Source organism: Sebastes umbrosus, chromosome 19, assembly GCF_015220745.1.
Source record: "Sebastes umbrosus isolate fSebUmb1 chromosome 19, fSebUmb1.pri, whole genome shotgun sequence".
Lineage (NCBI taxonomy): Eukaryota > Metazoa > Chordata > Actinopteri > Perciformes > Sebastidae > Sebastes > Sebastes umbrosus.
In genome coordinates, this window is record NC_051287.1 from 6407121 (window position 1) to 6424888 (window position 17768).

General features: G+C 37.6%; 1 protein-coding gene across 1 annotated transcript; it reads right to left on the bottom strand.

Moving 5' to 3' along the window:
• Positions 1 to 1093: 1093 nt before the first annotated feature.
• On the bottom strand, positions 1094 to 13857 carry mapkap1 (MAPK associated protein 1). Its single transcript, XM_037753355.1, has 12 exons — positions 13640 to 13857; positions 10187 to 10686; positions 7514 to 7603; positions 6962 to 7110; positions 6223 to 6395; positions 5960 to 6136; positions 5732 to 5841; positions 4108 to 4215; positions 3715 to 3855; positions 3189 to 3326; positions 2353 to 2450; positions 1094 to 1986 (listed from the first exon to the last, which is right to left on the bottom strand). The coding sequence occupies exons 2-12, from the start codon at positions 10467 to 10469 to the stop codon at positions 1864 to 1866; spliced, it is 1590 nt and encodes a 529-aa protein (XP_037609283.1). The 5' UTR covers positions 10470 to 10686; positions 13640 to 13857; the 3' UTR covers positions 1094 to 1863.
• Between the last annotated feature and the right edge of the window lie 3911 nt (positions 13858 to 17768).

Here is a 17768-nt window from a genome sequence, read left to right on the forward strand (position 1 = left end):
TCATTAAATAACGCTCCAAACTTGCACTAAATTTTAGCGAGGAAAAACTAATATGGCCATCTTTAAAGGGGTCCCTTGACCTCTGACCTCAAGATATGTGAATGAAAATGTGTTCAATGGGTACCCACGAGTCTCCCCTTTACAGACATGCCCACTTTATGATAATCACATAGTCAAGTCAGCACACTGACACACTGACAGCCGTTGTTGCCTGTTGGGCTGCAGTTTGCCATGTTATGATTGGAGCATATCTGTTATGCTAAATGCAGTACCTGTGAGGGTTTCTGGACAATATTTGTCATTGTTTTGTTAATTGATTTCCAATAATAAATATAAAGCAAGCATATTTGAGTATTAAATGACATATCTCCCTTTAAGGTACATTTTGAACACATAAAAAAGTACAATTAATTTGCGATTAATCCCGATTAACTCTGGATAAAAAATGATTAATCGCAATTCAATATTTGAATCGATTTACAGCCCTAAATTAAATAAATAAAATAGGTTGTGACCCCCAAACAATGAACGAGCTCCATGTTTGTGGGTGTGCGGGTGATCCCTCCTGGTCAGCCCCCTCCTAACAGCCTTTTTCTGTTGTTGCCTGTTGGGCTTGAGTTTACCATGTTATGATTTCAGCATATTTCTTTATGCTAAATGCAGTACCTGTGAGGGTTTCTGGACAATATTTGTCATTGTTTTGTGTTTTTAATTCATTTCCAGTAATAAATATATACATACATTAGCATAAAGCAGCATATTTGTCCACTCCCATGTTGATAAGACAAATATTTGACAAATCTCTCTTTTTGAACAGATAAAAAAATATGTGATTAATTTGCTATTTTATCTTTTTATCAAATGACAGCCCTATTTTTTTTTTGTTACTAAACTTAATCAAGTAGTTTTGTCGCCTAAACCTAAGGAAGTAGCTGTGATTTATGATTTGTTTTGTTTGAATTTACAACACTAACCACGCATTTAAACCAGTTTAAAATTGCGACTGTAATCCGGGAGAAATTACGTTTACCTTGAAACGTAATTAAGAATGCAGTTTAGTTGTATGGGAACAACATTTTGTGGGAGACAGAAATGGCTGTTGAACTGTATTTGCGTTATACAGAGAGAGAGGTGTTTCTATTATTTTGTCCATGCCATTCATATCAAGAAGGTTCAACACCTGTCAGTATAACATCACACAATTTGCAGGTCTTGTTGTATTAGACTGCAATAGTTTTAGCTGGGTGTACCTAATAAACTGGCCACTGTGTAGATGATGTTGAGGATTTGCTATTTGGATTCAAGGCAGACGGGTGTCCTTCCTGGTTTTAAAAATTACAGACTGGGTTGTTTCATTTCTAAATCATCATCATTTCATTTCCTGAATGTAAAATGTCTATGTACAGTACATAACAATTGTGACTTCTCATGTTGAATCAGTTGATGGAGGACACAAGCAAAGCTTCAGCATATAGCTTTGTTTTGTTCGTTGTGTGAACATTGCCGACTTGTTGATGCTGTACGAATCCATCCTGGAGGACAGAGCTTATATTCAGAGGCAGAGTTGAATGAACGAGAACTGACGGTGACACGGTAGACACAACTCTGTCCCGCAATTCTTCAAAGAAGAAGAATTTGTTTTTGCTCGTGGACTTCGCCTACTCAGACTTGCAGCTCGTTCAGCTGAAGCAGAGACGCGTCTTCCTGGTCCATTTTCAGCCTCCGTCTCCTCTGACTTGACTTTCCTGTCAGTCTTACCTCTGGTTAGCCTAATGCCGTCTGCGTGTGACACTGTCAGGCCTCGTTTATGAGTCTGTTTATTCATATTCAGACGGACAAGGTGGCTGAGCAGCTTCAGCCTCTCTACTGGCCAGACTTCTTCTCCTTCTGGAAGCTGAAGCTGGTCCGGCGGCTCAGTTTCCGCTGCTTCTGGGCAAAGTACTCAGCCCGAGAGGTGCTGGCCCGCGACTCCAGGATATAGTTCACCTAAAAAAAACAAAAAAACATTCATGATAGTGTTTTAAAATGTTCATTTGAAACATTTCCATTAGACCCTCCCTGCCATGTCTTTAGTTTAGAGCTTTCTGTTATACATTTGAAGTCTCTGAGACCAAGCTGTAATAAGTAAATGTCCTTTACTTCAAACTTACTGCCACTCATGCGTCGCCATATCCAGTAGAAGTTTTTATATATGTGAATGGGGAAACAAATTGAGACAGGGCGCCCTGGAACAACTCATAAAAACCTGAATTATGAGGAATTGTTCATGCCCTGACTAAACCTAACCTGTTAAAAAATGTGTCCTAAGAAAAGAGAAACACGGAACAGCACAGACATCCAGCCAGAACTCACCTTTAGCACTATTTCATTGACGGTAGCAGCATCAGACTCAAAGTAGAGTGGCTTGTAGTCATGGTTACTGAGATAAGTGAGCTTAAATATTGCATGACCTGTAAGACACAGAGGAAAAAACAGTGTTTAATGAGACGGACAACAGAAATAACACAAATTTGTTGATAAGATTAAGACGTCACTTAATATGAAAATATCTTTACAAGACAAAAAAACTCTGTACGCTCCCCAGCGTTCGCACCCGTCATCTAGGAGCTTTTGTACAGTCTTGTCTCTACCATTATTCATCATAACATGCGGTCGATTTGCAGTCTAATAATATTAATATTAATAATGCGTATAATCAGTTATTAATCAAGGAACAGAAGCATTAAAGTGCTGCATAAACATCTGTCAGTCACCGGAATATGATTTCCCCACGTGAGTCCTGGTGATGCAGGATGACGATCATTGAGTTCCCGGTCAGTCTGTATATAACTTCATGTTTATTACTCTGATTTGTTTTTTTGAAAAGTCAATGTGAACAGGAACCAAATCAGAGCTAAAATGCAACAATATCATTTTTTTCCTTTGGTCTGGACCAAATGAACCAAACTACAGCGGTGAAAGCACCGTTAATCTCTAAAGGAAAGGTCACAGTCATGTGTCATCTTAATGAAGGAAACAAAACCCTGTAGATGTACAGTATGTCTTTTGTGTTTTAACTTGTTCTCGATTGTCCTCAAAGAGCCCCTCAGTGAAAAGCTACGTAAAACCAGTCACTTCTACACAGTGCTGAGCATGTATCCAGATGTGTGCAAACATGTATTGTGATGTGTAGTCCGTGGTCAACTCACTGGGGCTTCTCTCCTCTACGAGGTCACAGGCACAGAGGTGGTCCGAGTCGATAGAGATGGGTTTCTGTCGAATCCAGAACTTAGTACTGGCCTTCTGGTTGGTGACGGGATCGATCTCCACTTTCTCTCCTGAAATGCCTGCAGAAACAGTTGTGTCAGCTCATGAATGGAATACATAAAGGGGTCGAGGTCAGAAAGCGATTTGATTTCCCTGTTGCTTTTTCTAATATCCGTGTCTCCGTCCGGCTCTGTGTTGAATTTGGGGGAAGTTTACCTAAAATATGTTTGCTGAACTATAACAATCAATATTCATCCTCTAAGACTTTTCTCTTGTGAAAGTGAAACATGTTGTTTGAACATAACGCTTGTCCAAGTGTGTTCTTCTATAGCAAGCATCTGAGCAGGGTTATTTTGCATAGTAACCACCAGGGCTGAGACGATTCACCTATCTCCCGATTCGATACTATCACAATACTTGGGGTGATGATGACACCCTTACAGCCTGCAGTGAGCAGTATATATGTACCTAGTTGGACATCTGTGGTGAAGCGCAGCTTGTGGATCATACTGATCTTGAAGGACTTATAGTGGTGACTGCTCAACATGTCTTGGACTGTGGTGATGTCAATAGGAGGGTCTTCCTCTGAGCTTTCCTCGCCCCTGGAGCCTGGAGACAAGAAGGAAAATCAATCACAAAAATGCTCAGAATTTAAATGTTAAATGATCTCACTTCAGAGTGGAAACAAAATCTCATTTTGTGCAGCCATACTTTGGAGTGATTCATTCTTTTAGTCCAAACTCTTCTAAGATATGAAATCACTGTCAGATAAGAGGTGAAGTGAAGCTGGTGGAGTGTAACCAGCTTCTTCATTTGAAAAGATAAGGCAGGCTGTGGTGATGACCTACTGGGATTACTTACTGTTTTCTCTGACCAGGCAAAACTCCAGGGTGCTCTGGCTCTCCAGTGTCGAGTCCAGGTCTACTGAGACGTTTGGCTCCGTCTGCTTCTCCAGGCGATACATGGGCCCTGTTGGAGAATGACTGAGTCAGACGACAGCAACACACCTCAGGGTTGGGCGGGGGACAGCTGTCATTCTTGTTGATGCTGCAAAGCTCCATCAATCCATCAAAATTGATTGGAAATAAGACATCTTGGTACATAATGGTAAGTAAAATTGATAAGTGACTGAAGTGATGTTCAGGGCTGTTGATCACATGCCGGTTATAAGCCAAAAATCATGATTCCAACACAGCAACACTGTATGACCTTGGACTGTCCTTGTATAAAGAAAATGTGAGTGTGAAGAGGATGATTCTGACTAAAATGTCCACCACTCATCTAAATGTAAATGAGACAATAGCCCCCTCCTGACTGTTTGCGTGTAGCCGGGTTTCCACCAAGAAGTTCTGAGTAATTTTAGTCTCGGGGGGGCAACTTTTCAAGACACGTAAAGGTTTCTTCAGCCATGACATGGGACGAGGGCTGCTGGTGCTCACAGGGGTAAACACACTCTGCAGCCTGCAGTTCAATGTGTCCGCCTGTTTACTCTAAAAACACGCTGAAATAAAAATAAAGGTTTTGTCTCACTGCGACAGCATTTACTGATGCATAGTATTTACTGATGCACGTTGGATGTAATGAATGAAATGCAAAGGAGGGAGATGAAACTAAAAGCATCTGTCTCCACAGTAAATCATCCGTTGAGTGTTTGATGGTTATTTATTTGTGCTTTAAAACGTAACCGCCGTGAAGTTCTCGGCTTGCTCGTGCAATCCTTCTCTCTGTCTTTTTTAAAAATGAGTCGGGAAGCCGACAGCAAAGCCTAACATTTAATGTTATCAAACAAAGAGAAATGCTCTCCCGTCGTCCCAAAATGGTCCTAAATCAATACTAGAGTACTTCCTTGTTTTATGAATGAAGCGGTACATTTGAAGCAGTAGCGCTGTGTGCGTGTTTGACCAATTAGCGACGGTCATCCCTGCAAACTCCACCCTGAAGGTCCCTTATTTTAAAGTACAACTTTAAAATAAAGTTGACGCGACCAGGGCCTTTTTGGCGGGTAAAAAGGCCCCAGAAACTGTCCCCAGAACTTAATTTAGACCCTGAACCCTGCGTTTGAAACGCGATGAGTTCCTCAAAAGGTTCCTAGTTCCAGGGGAAAGTTCCTGCGGTGGAAACAGGGCTTGTGAGGATGTACACATGCAGACAGTGGGCAACAACCTCATCACCATCTTTAATATATTGATCCTCCTTTCAAAATAAGACAAGTATAATAAACACTCACCTTCAGACAACGTATGTATGTAGACACAGCATTTTGATGGTAAATGCAGCCTACGGTTCATGTCTCACAGTCTTTTCAGACTGAGGTGTCAATTCAAACTAAAATAAGGTTTTTATTTGTAGTCCATAATAGTGTACAAGGGTGTACCTGAACGCACAGATGTGCTGGATGAGAGACAACCAAACAAACCAAAGACATAATGTACTTAATCTGTCAATAAGTTCCACGGTTACATTAAAGGGAGAGGGGGGTCATTACCTGAGCCTTTCTGTGAGCCTTTCCTCTTCTTGAGTGCTTTCTGGAGAATTTCCTTCATGGTTACTTTCAGACTGTCCACAGGAATTAAAGAGAAACCATGAGCAGCATTTCTAAAATGGAAAAAGAAAGCAGAAAAGGTTAGGGACGCCTCTGTAGATTTATCTTAATCATAGTAATCATCATTGTGGGTGACTATTTGAATGACTATGTTCCTTATTTCTTACTCACATTCTGACAAACAGTGACTGTCTGGAGGCGAGGCCAGGTGAGGAGTATTTCTCCACCAAGGCCAGAGTGCTGAAACCAAACTTGTGGATTGGCTCATTGGAGTCCAGCGGAGGGAAGTCCGTGTCCACCTCGCCGTCGTCCTCAGCGATGTGGAGGCAGTAAGCGGTCACATTCTCACTGTGGAGAGACGTGAGTGCAGAGAGAGAGTGTCACACAGACATTTACAGTCTGAGAAACGGATATTGAAATGTGTTCGTACTCACTTGAGTTTGGGTTCTCGTCCCTCGCTTGTGTACTGCCAACAGATGAGGCCGATGAGGTCGTGGACGCGGGCGTTGGCGATGGTCACCACTGTCATCGGATGCAATTTCTCCTGAGCCATCTGCATTGAGAGGTAGACGTCTATCTTCTTTGTAGCCGTTGTGCCAATGTGGCCCTAAAAGGTGAAGAGACAGTGAGTACACCATGAAGAGAAAAACCTGGATTACAGAGAGTAAAGGGATACAAAGAGACAGCATATGATACACAAAACTTTAGTATTTAATATTTGTATGCCTCTGCGCCGAGGGAATTATGTTTTCGGGACGCTCGTCCAGTCCATTCTTATATTTTGGTGGTCAAAGGTCAAGGTCACTGTGACCTCACATCCGTCCTATGCTCGTGAATGCGATATCTCAGAAACGCCTTGAAGATATTTCTTCAAATTTGGCACAAACGTCCACTTGGACTCAAGAATGAACTGATTAGATTGGCCACGACTCAAGAATTCATATAATTCATACAATTCTTTCTGTTTATTATTACAATTTCATAGAAATGTCTAATAGGATCAAATGATGAAGTGATGACATTTTGACTCTGCACCCGCACGTTAGACAGAAGGTCTTCTGTATTGGATTAATTCAATTAAATAGATGAGAAATAGAATAACACGCTCGTTTTTAAATGAGTTTCTTTTAAAGAATATACAAATAAAGAGGAACAAAATGGGGAATAACTCACCTTGCCATCAAATTTGGAGTATTCATTGAAGGGGTTGTTGAGCTGCTGGGGACACTGCTCCAGCCGCAGTGAAAGGGTGGATTTGGTACCTGTTGACCGCGGCCGGTCTTTATAGTCCCGTTTTTCAAACAGGGACCCCAGATCATCCACTGGACAGAAAGCATGACGGCAATACATGCAGCAAACACTTGGTTATTTTCATTAGTAACAGTAGTTACTTTCTTCTTACGGCAGGAACGTATATAGATAAATGGAAGGATTTCATGTCTGGACTCCTCAGATTTGCTTTGCCATCATTTGGGGAGGTCCAGTGGTCTAATTATGATTTCAAGACTTTCATATAATATTTTAGAGCATGTCATAGAAAATAGTTTGAACATTCAGATTTCTCAGCAGCATTTTTATTCACAATAAAGTTATTTAAAAAAATTCACTACGCACAGAAACAGTAAAAGTAAAAAGTGAAACATGCTACAAAAGTAGTAATGAATGCAGCTTTGCTATTTTAATTAGTTTAATATATATGTATGTAAAAATAATAAGAAACACTACCTGAATGGGAGGACGACCTCTCTTTCCATTGAATGTTTTTACATTTGATTTGGTTCTGCCGTTCTTTCCTTAACCTTTCAAGTCTTTGCGCTGAAAAGAAAGAACAACTTTTAAATTTCAGTCAGGTGCAAATACGTCCCTAAAAAAACCTGGTAAAATCAATAAATTGTCATTATTACCACACCACTAAAACACCAGTACACTGTACTTTGGTTCAAATTGGGCCTGTGAGACCAATATGAGAAGAAAAGGACATTTGTTTTCAGGAAAAAGACACACTCACTCTCTGCCATGTGATATTCTGACAGACATTCACACACCCAAATATGTATCATACACACACCAAGAAGAGCTAACACCAAATATAACTTGTATACTTTGCATTTTGTTGTTCATCCCTCTCTTATCTTACCAGCAGCCCCAGGTTTCTCACGGCTGTCTTGATGGATTCCTGATGAGACAGCCACCACAGGTCAGTCCTCAATCTCAAGTCTGAAAGGATTTCAGCTTTCGACCCACAACCCAAAAACCACGAGCAGCACTCCACCAAGCGAAATACAAAACTCCAAGAGAGCCAAAAAGAGACTTGCCGTCTGCCTTTGGACTCCCGTTTTGTCACCAAAACCATATTTACCTTCCAATTAAAACACTTGAATGTAGCTTAAAACAGATTCACACTCTTTTTATTGGATTCAAACTCTGAATACAATTTTTTTTTACAATATGTCATATTTCACCAGCCACATCCCAACTCAAAGCAAAGCGTCATTTGAAAACCTTGAAATTTACGGGGCGACACAAGAACATTAGGTGACAGAGTTTGAAAGAGACCAATACTTGTTTCCCATAAAGAAGTATGCCTCAAATTCAACTTATTGTGCCTGTGAAAAAAGGGTGACACAGCCGGGGCTGTTCAGACCCAATTTGTGTCGAGATAACTAGCTACATCTGGCCCTTTACAGTAGCTCTCCGCTCTAGAGCCACACAGCCATCTTGATGCTCTCTGTGCTGCTTCGGTAATGTTGCAGCTAGCTCTCCTCCCCTTCTCACTCTTGATGCCCAAATGGCTTTAGTACAGCGGCGTGTTTTTTTTGTCACATCAGCATCTGACTGACAAATGGAGATATTGATCTCAACTTTTCCCATCTTGTAAAATATCTGACAATTTTGGACTTTGAATACAGCTCCTTTTCTCTACCATGGTAGCAAACTAGACAGCTTTTTCAAGTCACTCATGACGATATATTCCCGATTATCCCGATAATACAAATTCACCACGATCAAATTATTGTGAATGTTTTTATGGTGATCCGCGATATAATTGTATATCGTCCCATCCCTACCTGAGTCCGATGCTATTTGCATTGTTTCCTCTCGGGCAGATAATAAGTAATTTTATCTCCTACCATTGTTATGCAGACGATATTCAATTATAAATTTTGTTTAAGACTCAAAATGTCACTAAACTGTTCCACAAAACTTCATCAACACAAAAAAATTGGATGGCAGATAACTTTCTACAGCTAATGCAGACAAAGCAGAAGTTCTTATTTCTGCCCCAGCTGGCTCTGTCCCGAAGGTGATAGAAATTCTTGGCTCTCTTTCCACTTCTGTTAAATCCACCCTCCATAATCTAGGCATTTCTATGGACCAGGCTTTGAGTCTTGAGCAGCATGTAAACAGTTTGGGTTGCTCCTGTTTCTACTAGCCGAAGAACATTGACTAAACTCAGGCCCATTGTGTCCCTAGCTGAGATGGAGATGATTGTTCATGTTTTTTATTTCCTCCCGTCTTGACAACTGCAATTCCCTTTTCCCCTGCCTGTAATGGGCGCACCGCAGCAGTTGTCTTGAAGTAAAAACAATCAATAGTTCTCTTCATTTACCGGTAATGGCCGGGATGTTTTAAGGTTGTGATGTCGCTCGAGGAAAAGTACAGAGCTCAGTTTCACACACACAGAGACAGACCTGCTAAATGTCAAGCACACCGGTGCGACTAATGAAAATGTTTAGACGTACTTGACAGATTTTTGGTTGCATCCTGGAGCCCTGAAAGGGACCTTATGATTTGTGACTACCTTATTTAAGATTGTTTTTCACTAAAAAGGATGTTCACTAAAAGAAACCCGGTTGTTCCATGTAATAAAGATGCCATTTTAAGAGTTATAATCATATTTTGTGATATGATTATTGTGATAATATTGTGAATCGCAATTATTTTGGCCAGATTTTTGGATTACTCTTTGGTATGTAGCTCTGGCATCCTTAACCATGTTACTAAAATCCATTAAAAGTGATTGTGTACTTAATGACATAATAAAAAGAGCAATCTGACATTGACTGCTTGATTTACAATGTATACTGGCATCCAAAAGGGAAATTAATCATTGATAATGTGATCTGTGCTACTCACCTCATAGCCATTTTATAAACTTCACACAGTGAACTGCAATCTAACCCCATGCTTTCCACTTGTGCTGCAACAACCTTCCATAGCATACAATTTGACATGAGCCTCACTTAAACCACTGTCCCAGATTGGACACACAAAGCCCCTTCAAACAACAGCAGAACAGGCTTTCTGGCTGCCCGTGCCATAATAATGACAGGAGGGATTTGGGCCCAACAGAAAGCCTGCCCTGCTAAACCAGCCAGAGCCTTGAGATGAGCCTACCTGTGTTGGAGCGCCGACGGATGCCAAAGTCCCAGCTGGAGGTGATGTCCATGGACTGGGAGAGGTCACAGGCATGATTGTCTGTCACGCTGCTGCCTCCCTCGCTCAGGGATTCCGACCCTGTTGACCCACAGCTGCTGCCAGGCACCAGAGCCAGCTGGCACTTCTCCAGATCCACATCCTGGTCTATTAGTACCATCTCACACATTCCCGTATCATCACTGGTCACATGAGACTGCCTGATGTGGGCCAGAATAATGGCTGGGTTGTCCAAGAAAGCCATTTTCCTCTGCTATATAAAGTGGCTGATAGCTTTGGATGTTTTTCTCTTTGTCTCACACTCTTCCCTGTATTCCAGACGATCCTTTTCTCTTCCTTCCTTTCAGTCTCTCTCTGAGAGTCTTAAAGTAGTGGCTGATGACAAGGGGAGAGCAGTCATCTTTTCCATCTCCTTTTTCTTGATTATTCTCTGTGCTCCAAGGCAGGAAAGGTGCCGGTACCTGTTTGGAGCGAAATAACAGTTATTACATGGTGCAGGCTGGAAATTAATTTGTTTATTCTTGTTATTTTTATTTGTTATTCTTGTTTTGTGTTTTACTTATTTGTTACTTGTTCGACAATTAGTATATGACTGTATGAAAATATTATGCAAGATAGGTTTGTTTTCATGAACGGCAGAATGGTGCGTCACTTTAAAAGTTGTGGCCGCAAGGAATTGTGGATTGACGGCATTATCTCCTTTCCTTTGGCAAAGGATGGTCCAGTGTATCCTATGCTAAAGGAGATAAGAAAGGAAGCATTGAAGGACCTTTTCTTGGCATTCAGAGAATTTGAACTGGTATACTTAAATACTTCCAGGTCATTTCACTCAGTTAGGAACATTCCTATTGCAGTCAGCCTAGAGTCTGAATAATACAGTGCAGGCCCTTTATGCATTACAGTGTAAATCTGCACTGTGTGTTTATGACTTAGAAAGATTAAACTATTCACACACCCGGTTACTTTATAAATCATCTGCCATGCAACATGTTACATCAACATACTAGATAGCGTCACTATATATACAGGTTATTTGGATAAGCTCGGAGTCACCCAACAGTCAAAACAATGATTTAGTGTTGTCACAATATTGACATTTTAAACTGGATGTAAGCCATCACTGGACACTTGTATTGACCAGTAAACAAATGGCCTCTTACAAAAAACCCAGCTGTGACTGTCATGAGTATTTACACTGTGAACACCAAGCTGTTGGTATTTTCAACATGAGAGCTGTGAGTAAGGGCAAAACAATCCTGTCCAACTGTGTGCTGCATTAGCCTGGCTAAGATTAGCATGCTAAATGCAGTAGGCTGTGACACACTAAGACATTATCTAACATTAGCAAACAAGCAACAGATGACCAGCATCATATTGTTATTCCCATTGTGTGCGGGCCTTTCATTTTTAAGAGCCAGTTATTAGCACAACAAGCTTCTCCTACTCATTTAATTGCTGTCTTGTAATTGCTTTTCCCCGAGAATAAAGTCATAGTATTATGAGAATAAAGTCATAATATAACGAGAATAAAGTCATAATATTACGAGAAAAAAGTCATAATATTACGAGAATAAAGTCGTAGTATTATGAGAATAAAGTCATAATATTACGAGAATAAAGTCATAATATTACGAAAATAAAGTCGTAGTATTATGAGAATAAAGTCATAATATTACGAGAATAAAGTCATAATATTACGAGAATAAAGTTGTAGTATTATGAGAATAAAGTCATAATATTACGAAAATAAAGTCGTAATATTATGAGAATAAAGTCAGAAGTTTAAGAGAAAGAAGTCGTAGTATTATGAGAATAAAGTCATAATATAACGAGAATAAAGTAATAATATTACGAGAATAAAGTCATAATATTATGAGAATAAAGTCACAATATTACGAGAATAGAGTAATAATATTACGAGAATAAAGTCGTAATATTATGAGAATAAAGTCAGAAGTTTAAGAGAAAGAAGTCATAGTATTATGAGAATAAAGTCGGAATATAACAAGAATAAGTAATAATATTACGAGAATAAAGTCATAATATTAGTATATATATACACTAATATTATGACTTTATTCTCGTAATATTATGACTTTATTCTCGTATAGTAACATATAGTAATATATAGTAACATATTATATATATTATTATATATTATTATAATATATAATAATATATATTATAATAATATATATATTATTATAATATATAATAATATATATATATATATTATTATATATATATAATATATTATATACATTACATATATAGTAATATATATATATATAGTAACAATTTTACGTGTTATTTTCTTTATTCTCGTAAAGTTATGACTTTATTCTCGTATAGTAACATATAGTAATATATAGTAACATATTATTATATATTATTATATATTATAATAATATATAATATATATTATAATAATATATATATTATTATAATATATAATAATATATAATATATATATAATAATATATATTATTATATATATATAATATATTATATACATTACATATATAGTAATATATATATATATAGTAACAATTTTACGTGTTATTTTCTTTATTCTCGTAAAGTTATGACTTTATTCTCGTATAGTAACATATAGTAATATATAGTAACATATTATTATATATTATTATATATTATAATAATATATAATATATATTATAATAATATATATATTATTATAATATATAATAATATATAATATATATATAATAATATATATTATTATATATATATAATATATTATATACATTACATATATAGTAATATATATATATATAGTAACAATTTTACGTGTTATTTTCTTTATTCTCGTAAAGTTATGACTTTATTCTCGTAATATTAGTATTTTTTTCTCGGAAAGTTATGACTTTTTTTCTTGTAATATTAGTATTTTTTTCTCATAAATCTATGACATTTTTCTCGTAATATTAGTATTTTATTTTCTCGTAATATTATGACTTTATTCTGTAAATCTCAGATGTGTTTCCCTCAATGTGGCTCTAATACTCTGTAGTACATTTGCACTTTGTCCCTCACTGTATTAGACTTATATACTTAGACTATAAACTGAGTTACCTTCATCACAATGCTCAGATGTTTTGCGGCTCCAGACAGATCTTTACCTAACATGTCTCTTTTGACAGTAAAGGCTGCTGACCCCTGACCTACACATTAGCTAGCTATGTCAGCATGTAAACCTCATATAAGTGGCAGCTTTATAGTTGGTATTCAGACTGTAAGAAGATGTAATTACAGTGTGAATGGCATTGGTTGTACCTAGTTATCTGGTAAAGCTTGTTCAGGCTAAGCTGTCTGTGGTGATCTGGTTGTGGTGAGCTAGCTGCTAAAGGCTAGCCTCCCTGGTTTAAGTGTTATTAGTTCATGACGGTGACTCACCTTCAGAAGTCACATCCGATGAGTGGAAGAACGTGTCCACATTGCCCTGTTATCCATGCACACTCCCTGTATTGATACTAACTCTTTCTATTCGTAATAAAGCAGTATAGCAGAATCATAACATCATAACACAGCTGCCACCCAGAGCACTTTGATTCGCTCAGAGCTGAGCTGTCGCAAAGCCCAGTTTCATTTCCGGTTCCGCTTCCTTCTTCTTCTCTTGGTTTTAATGGTGAATCGCAAACAGCTTAAAAGGTGCATACCGCCACCTACTGTACATGAGAGGTTAACACAGCACATTACTTCACCCTGTTTCTCATGTCCTACCCACCCCAGTCATAATATAACGAGAATAAAGTCATAATATAACGAGTATAAAGTAATAATATTATGAGAATAAAGTCGTAGTATTACGAGAATAAAGTAATAATATTACGAGAATAAAGTAATAATATTACGAGAATAAAGTAATAATATTACGAGAATAAGTCATAATATTACGAGAATAAAGTCATAATATTATGAGAATAAAGTCATAATATAACGAGTATAAAGTAATAATATTACGAGTATAAAGTAATAATATTACGGGAATAAAGTAATAATATTACGAGAATAAGTAATAATATTACGAAAATAAAGTCATAATATAGCGAGAATAAAGTCATAATATTATGAGAATAAAGTCATAATATTATGAGAATAAAGTCATAATATTATGAGTATAAAGTAATAATATTACGAGAATAAAGTCGTAGTATTATGAGAATAAAGTCATAATATTACGAGAATAAAGTCATAATATAACGAGAATAAAGTAATAATATTACGAGAATAAAGTCATAATATTACGAGAATAAAGTCATAATATAACGAGAATAAAGTCATAATATAACATGTGTGTCAAGTTGTTCTAGTCATAAATCAGATATAAACATTAATTACTTCATGAATTACTTAATTAAAATGAAGTGTAAAAGTGTATAAGGGTTTAGAACATTATTATCAAAGTACATGATGGTGTGAGAGAAAATACCATGACCCTTGTGTAGAATTTGTGTACTCAGATAAATCTGAATACCCTGGGAAAGCACAGACTGTACTAGTTTAGATACATTACTTATCATCCTCGCCTCTGCACGCTGCTAAAACTAGCTAATCACAAGTAACTCTTTTTAACAATAGACAATGCTTTCACTCAGAAGCAGGGTGGAAGGTGTGGGCTACAAGGGGGGGAAGGCTAAACCAAGATTATAAAGAATGATGTAGTGAGGTAGCTCTTGGTCTTTGTACACTGACTTGTCTGCTGTATGAACCCAAATGCATTTGCTTAATAAATGGTATTTGCTTCTTAACTGAATGACCAGAGACTGTTTATTAGATAATTTCTCTAACAATGGTCATTCCCATGCTCTATTATGTCTCAGAAGTTGTTGCAGCAATTTTTGGGTTGATACCATTTGTTGTTCATTTGTTTCCTGACACACTGCTGTCAGTCATCACACAATGCCTTCAATATCCCTGTCTTCAGGCTGCTAACCCCTCCTCCCCCGAGGAACAACCTCTCACCTGTGCTCCTCGCTGCTGCTCAGCTCACATCAACCCGCCTTTGACTCATCCACCTCCACATTGTTTTCACAAAGGATGAAGCTTGTGGTCCTCTTTCCTTATGCAGTCCACATGGACCCTGACTAATATTTAACCCTCTGAGACCCACAATAGACCATTTTTTGTCTTTTTTAGGGGGGTACAGGCGGTCTTTAGGGGGAGATAGCAGGTCAACAGTAGATGTCACATAGAAGTGGTGTACATCATCTGAAAGCTGGAACCTGAAGATTATATGAGATGCAGCTCAGCAATTTTTGGGTTGATACCATTTGTTACACAGATTTGGTGCTAAATTTAATGATTTTTTATCAATCGAGAATTAATAAAAATGATCAATAATCCCTCCAAAATACCACATTAAGACATCATGACCTTGAGGAACACCATAAAAAAAACCATGCTGTGATTTGGTATCAAAAACATTTGACATTTTGAGATTTCTGTAAGAATTACATATTACAGCGATTAGATCGCGAGCTCTTCCCTTCTGGAAACTGCTCAGAAACCCCTTTTTTCTCAATCTACCTAGGAAAGCCATAGACATAGATAGTTTACTAGTTTTAAACATCCTTTTTATTGTGTGTCCCATTGTTACAGCTATACAATGTTATGATAACTGACAGAAATGATGGACAAAACTATGAGAAAAGTTGTAAAAAAAACTGAACCATTCTTTAACGATGCTTCCAAAAACCTCTGAGAGTAAATTAAGTCAATCCCTGTCTTTTCTGGCAACACTGCAGGAATTGCATAGTTCAGCGATTGGATGGCGAGCACTTCTGTTCTGGAAACTGCTCAGAAACCCCCTTATTGTTAATCTACTAATCTCTCTTTGTGGCTGTAAAGTTTCAAGAAGCTGTGATTATCCTAGAGGTCACCACAGGTCATTTTATACAGAGAGGTCAAGTTTTTAAAAAAATGGTCTCACTACAATGAAATGGCTACTATAGGGACTATCATCACACATGAATACAGTATTGATCAGGCTTGAAGTTCAGTGACATCACCATTCTTACCAAAATCAAATCCAACTTTAAGTCAAAGGACTTCAGTTCATCATAGTTTAATAAAACTTCCTTATAATACAAATTCAACTGATGCCGTTTTGTTCGTTCTTTAGTGAATAAAATCTATTTATGTGACAAAATCCGTGACTTTTGATCATTAACCTAAAAAAATAACTGTCCTACTAAAACCTCCGGCACCTCATGTCACCATGCATGCAAACTAACAGACATATCAAAGCAGGATTGTTATTTGTTGTTAATGCAGACACAATATTAGTTGGCTATTAAATGTTTCAGCAAAAAACTGGCTGGAAGTAAACACCACAGCTGAGAAATGATACGTGTAGCTGATCACGGAGCAGGCAGATACAACTCAGCTCAAATACACGGAGCTTCACATGAGCCCATCAAACATGTCAGCAGTGCAATTGACAATTTTATACATTTCTGAAAACAAGCAAGAACAATAGAGAGCCTTTAGAACAACATGGTCACAATACTGAAATGACTAATAAATTAGACAAACAAAAATATAAAATAAAAAGGAGTTAATCCATGCATTTATGAAATGGTAATATAGCAGAGACACTTGAAACAAAAAGGGAGTGAAATAAGCACATCGTTGATGCTTTTCAACACAATACTGCATTAACATAAAGGGAGAGTCGTACAAAATACACATCTATTTGGAGTGAACTCAAGAGTAACGTCTCAGTGAATGTCAGATCGGATTTCAAAAATGTCTCTCAAATTAAGGCCTACAAACAAAATATGATAAAATATATTTGTAAAACAAGAAACGAGGCCATGGACGGTATTTGAGAATTTCTGGTATATCGGTATCTGCATATACGTTTGCCTGTAAGTAACCTGTTTGTTTGTGTATGTATCAGCTGTCGATAGTAGTATTGGTGTCAAAAACCCAGTATTGTCGGACTCTAATGGATAAAATCAAATCAAAGATTACAATTCTGTAATTAATAATTGGGATTACAGGATAACACTAGGCCACAATTATTCTGATACAATCCCTTCAAGGTAAAACCTTTTCATTTGTCACAAAGAAATGTATTCTAGTGGTTCTGAGTTCACATGTCAAATGGGTAAAAAAATAAAGCTAATTAGAGTTATCCAATTTCTAAAACAGATTCAAGCTAAAAGAAAAGTTTGTTTAAACGAGTAGCATTAAAGACATACCATTGTTAATACAAAGGATAAATATGTCACTGTAGGTACAAAGGTTTTTTCACGTGTAAACCATGTACTGAAATAAAAAAAGAGCACTTTTGTTTGACAACTTATGCTTTTGTTCATGCGTGATGAAGAACTGAACCACTTTTACCGCAACATCTTTCTGTTTGTTAAATGGTGTTAAATGTGAAATTCAGAGTATTTCTATTGCCTCCGTACGGCTCTCAACATGGAGACGGCTGAGCTCGCAGCTAACGGTGCTGACAGTGCAAACAACAGCAACAGTGCTGACGGAGCTAACAGTGTTTACCGGAGGGTGGGCG

What these genes read in the sequence shown, in the direction of transcription:
- mapkap1 (XM_037753355.1), bottom strand. Translation starts at nt 10,469, where the DNA reads ATGGCTTTCTTGGACAACCCAGCCATTATTCTGGCCCACATCAGGCAG. An exon ending in CCGTCGGCGCTCCAACACAG is followed by an intron (nt 7,604 to 10,186) that starts GTAGGCTCATCT and finishes CTTTCTTTTCAG; the next exon opens with CGCAAAGACTTGAAAGGTTA. An exon ending in GAGGTCGTCCTCCCATTCAG is followed by an intron (nt 7,111 to 7,513) that starts GTAGTGTTTCTT and finishes CTTTCTGTCCAG; the next exon opens with TGGATGATCTGGGGTCCCTG.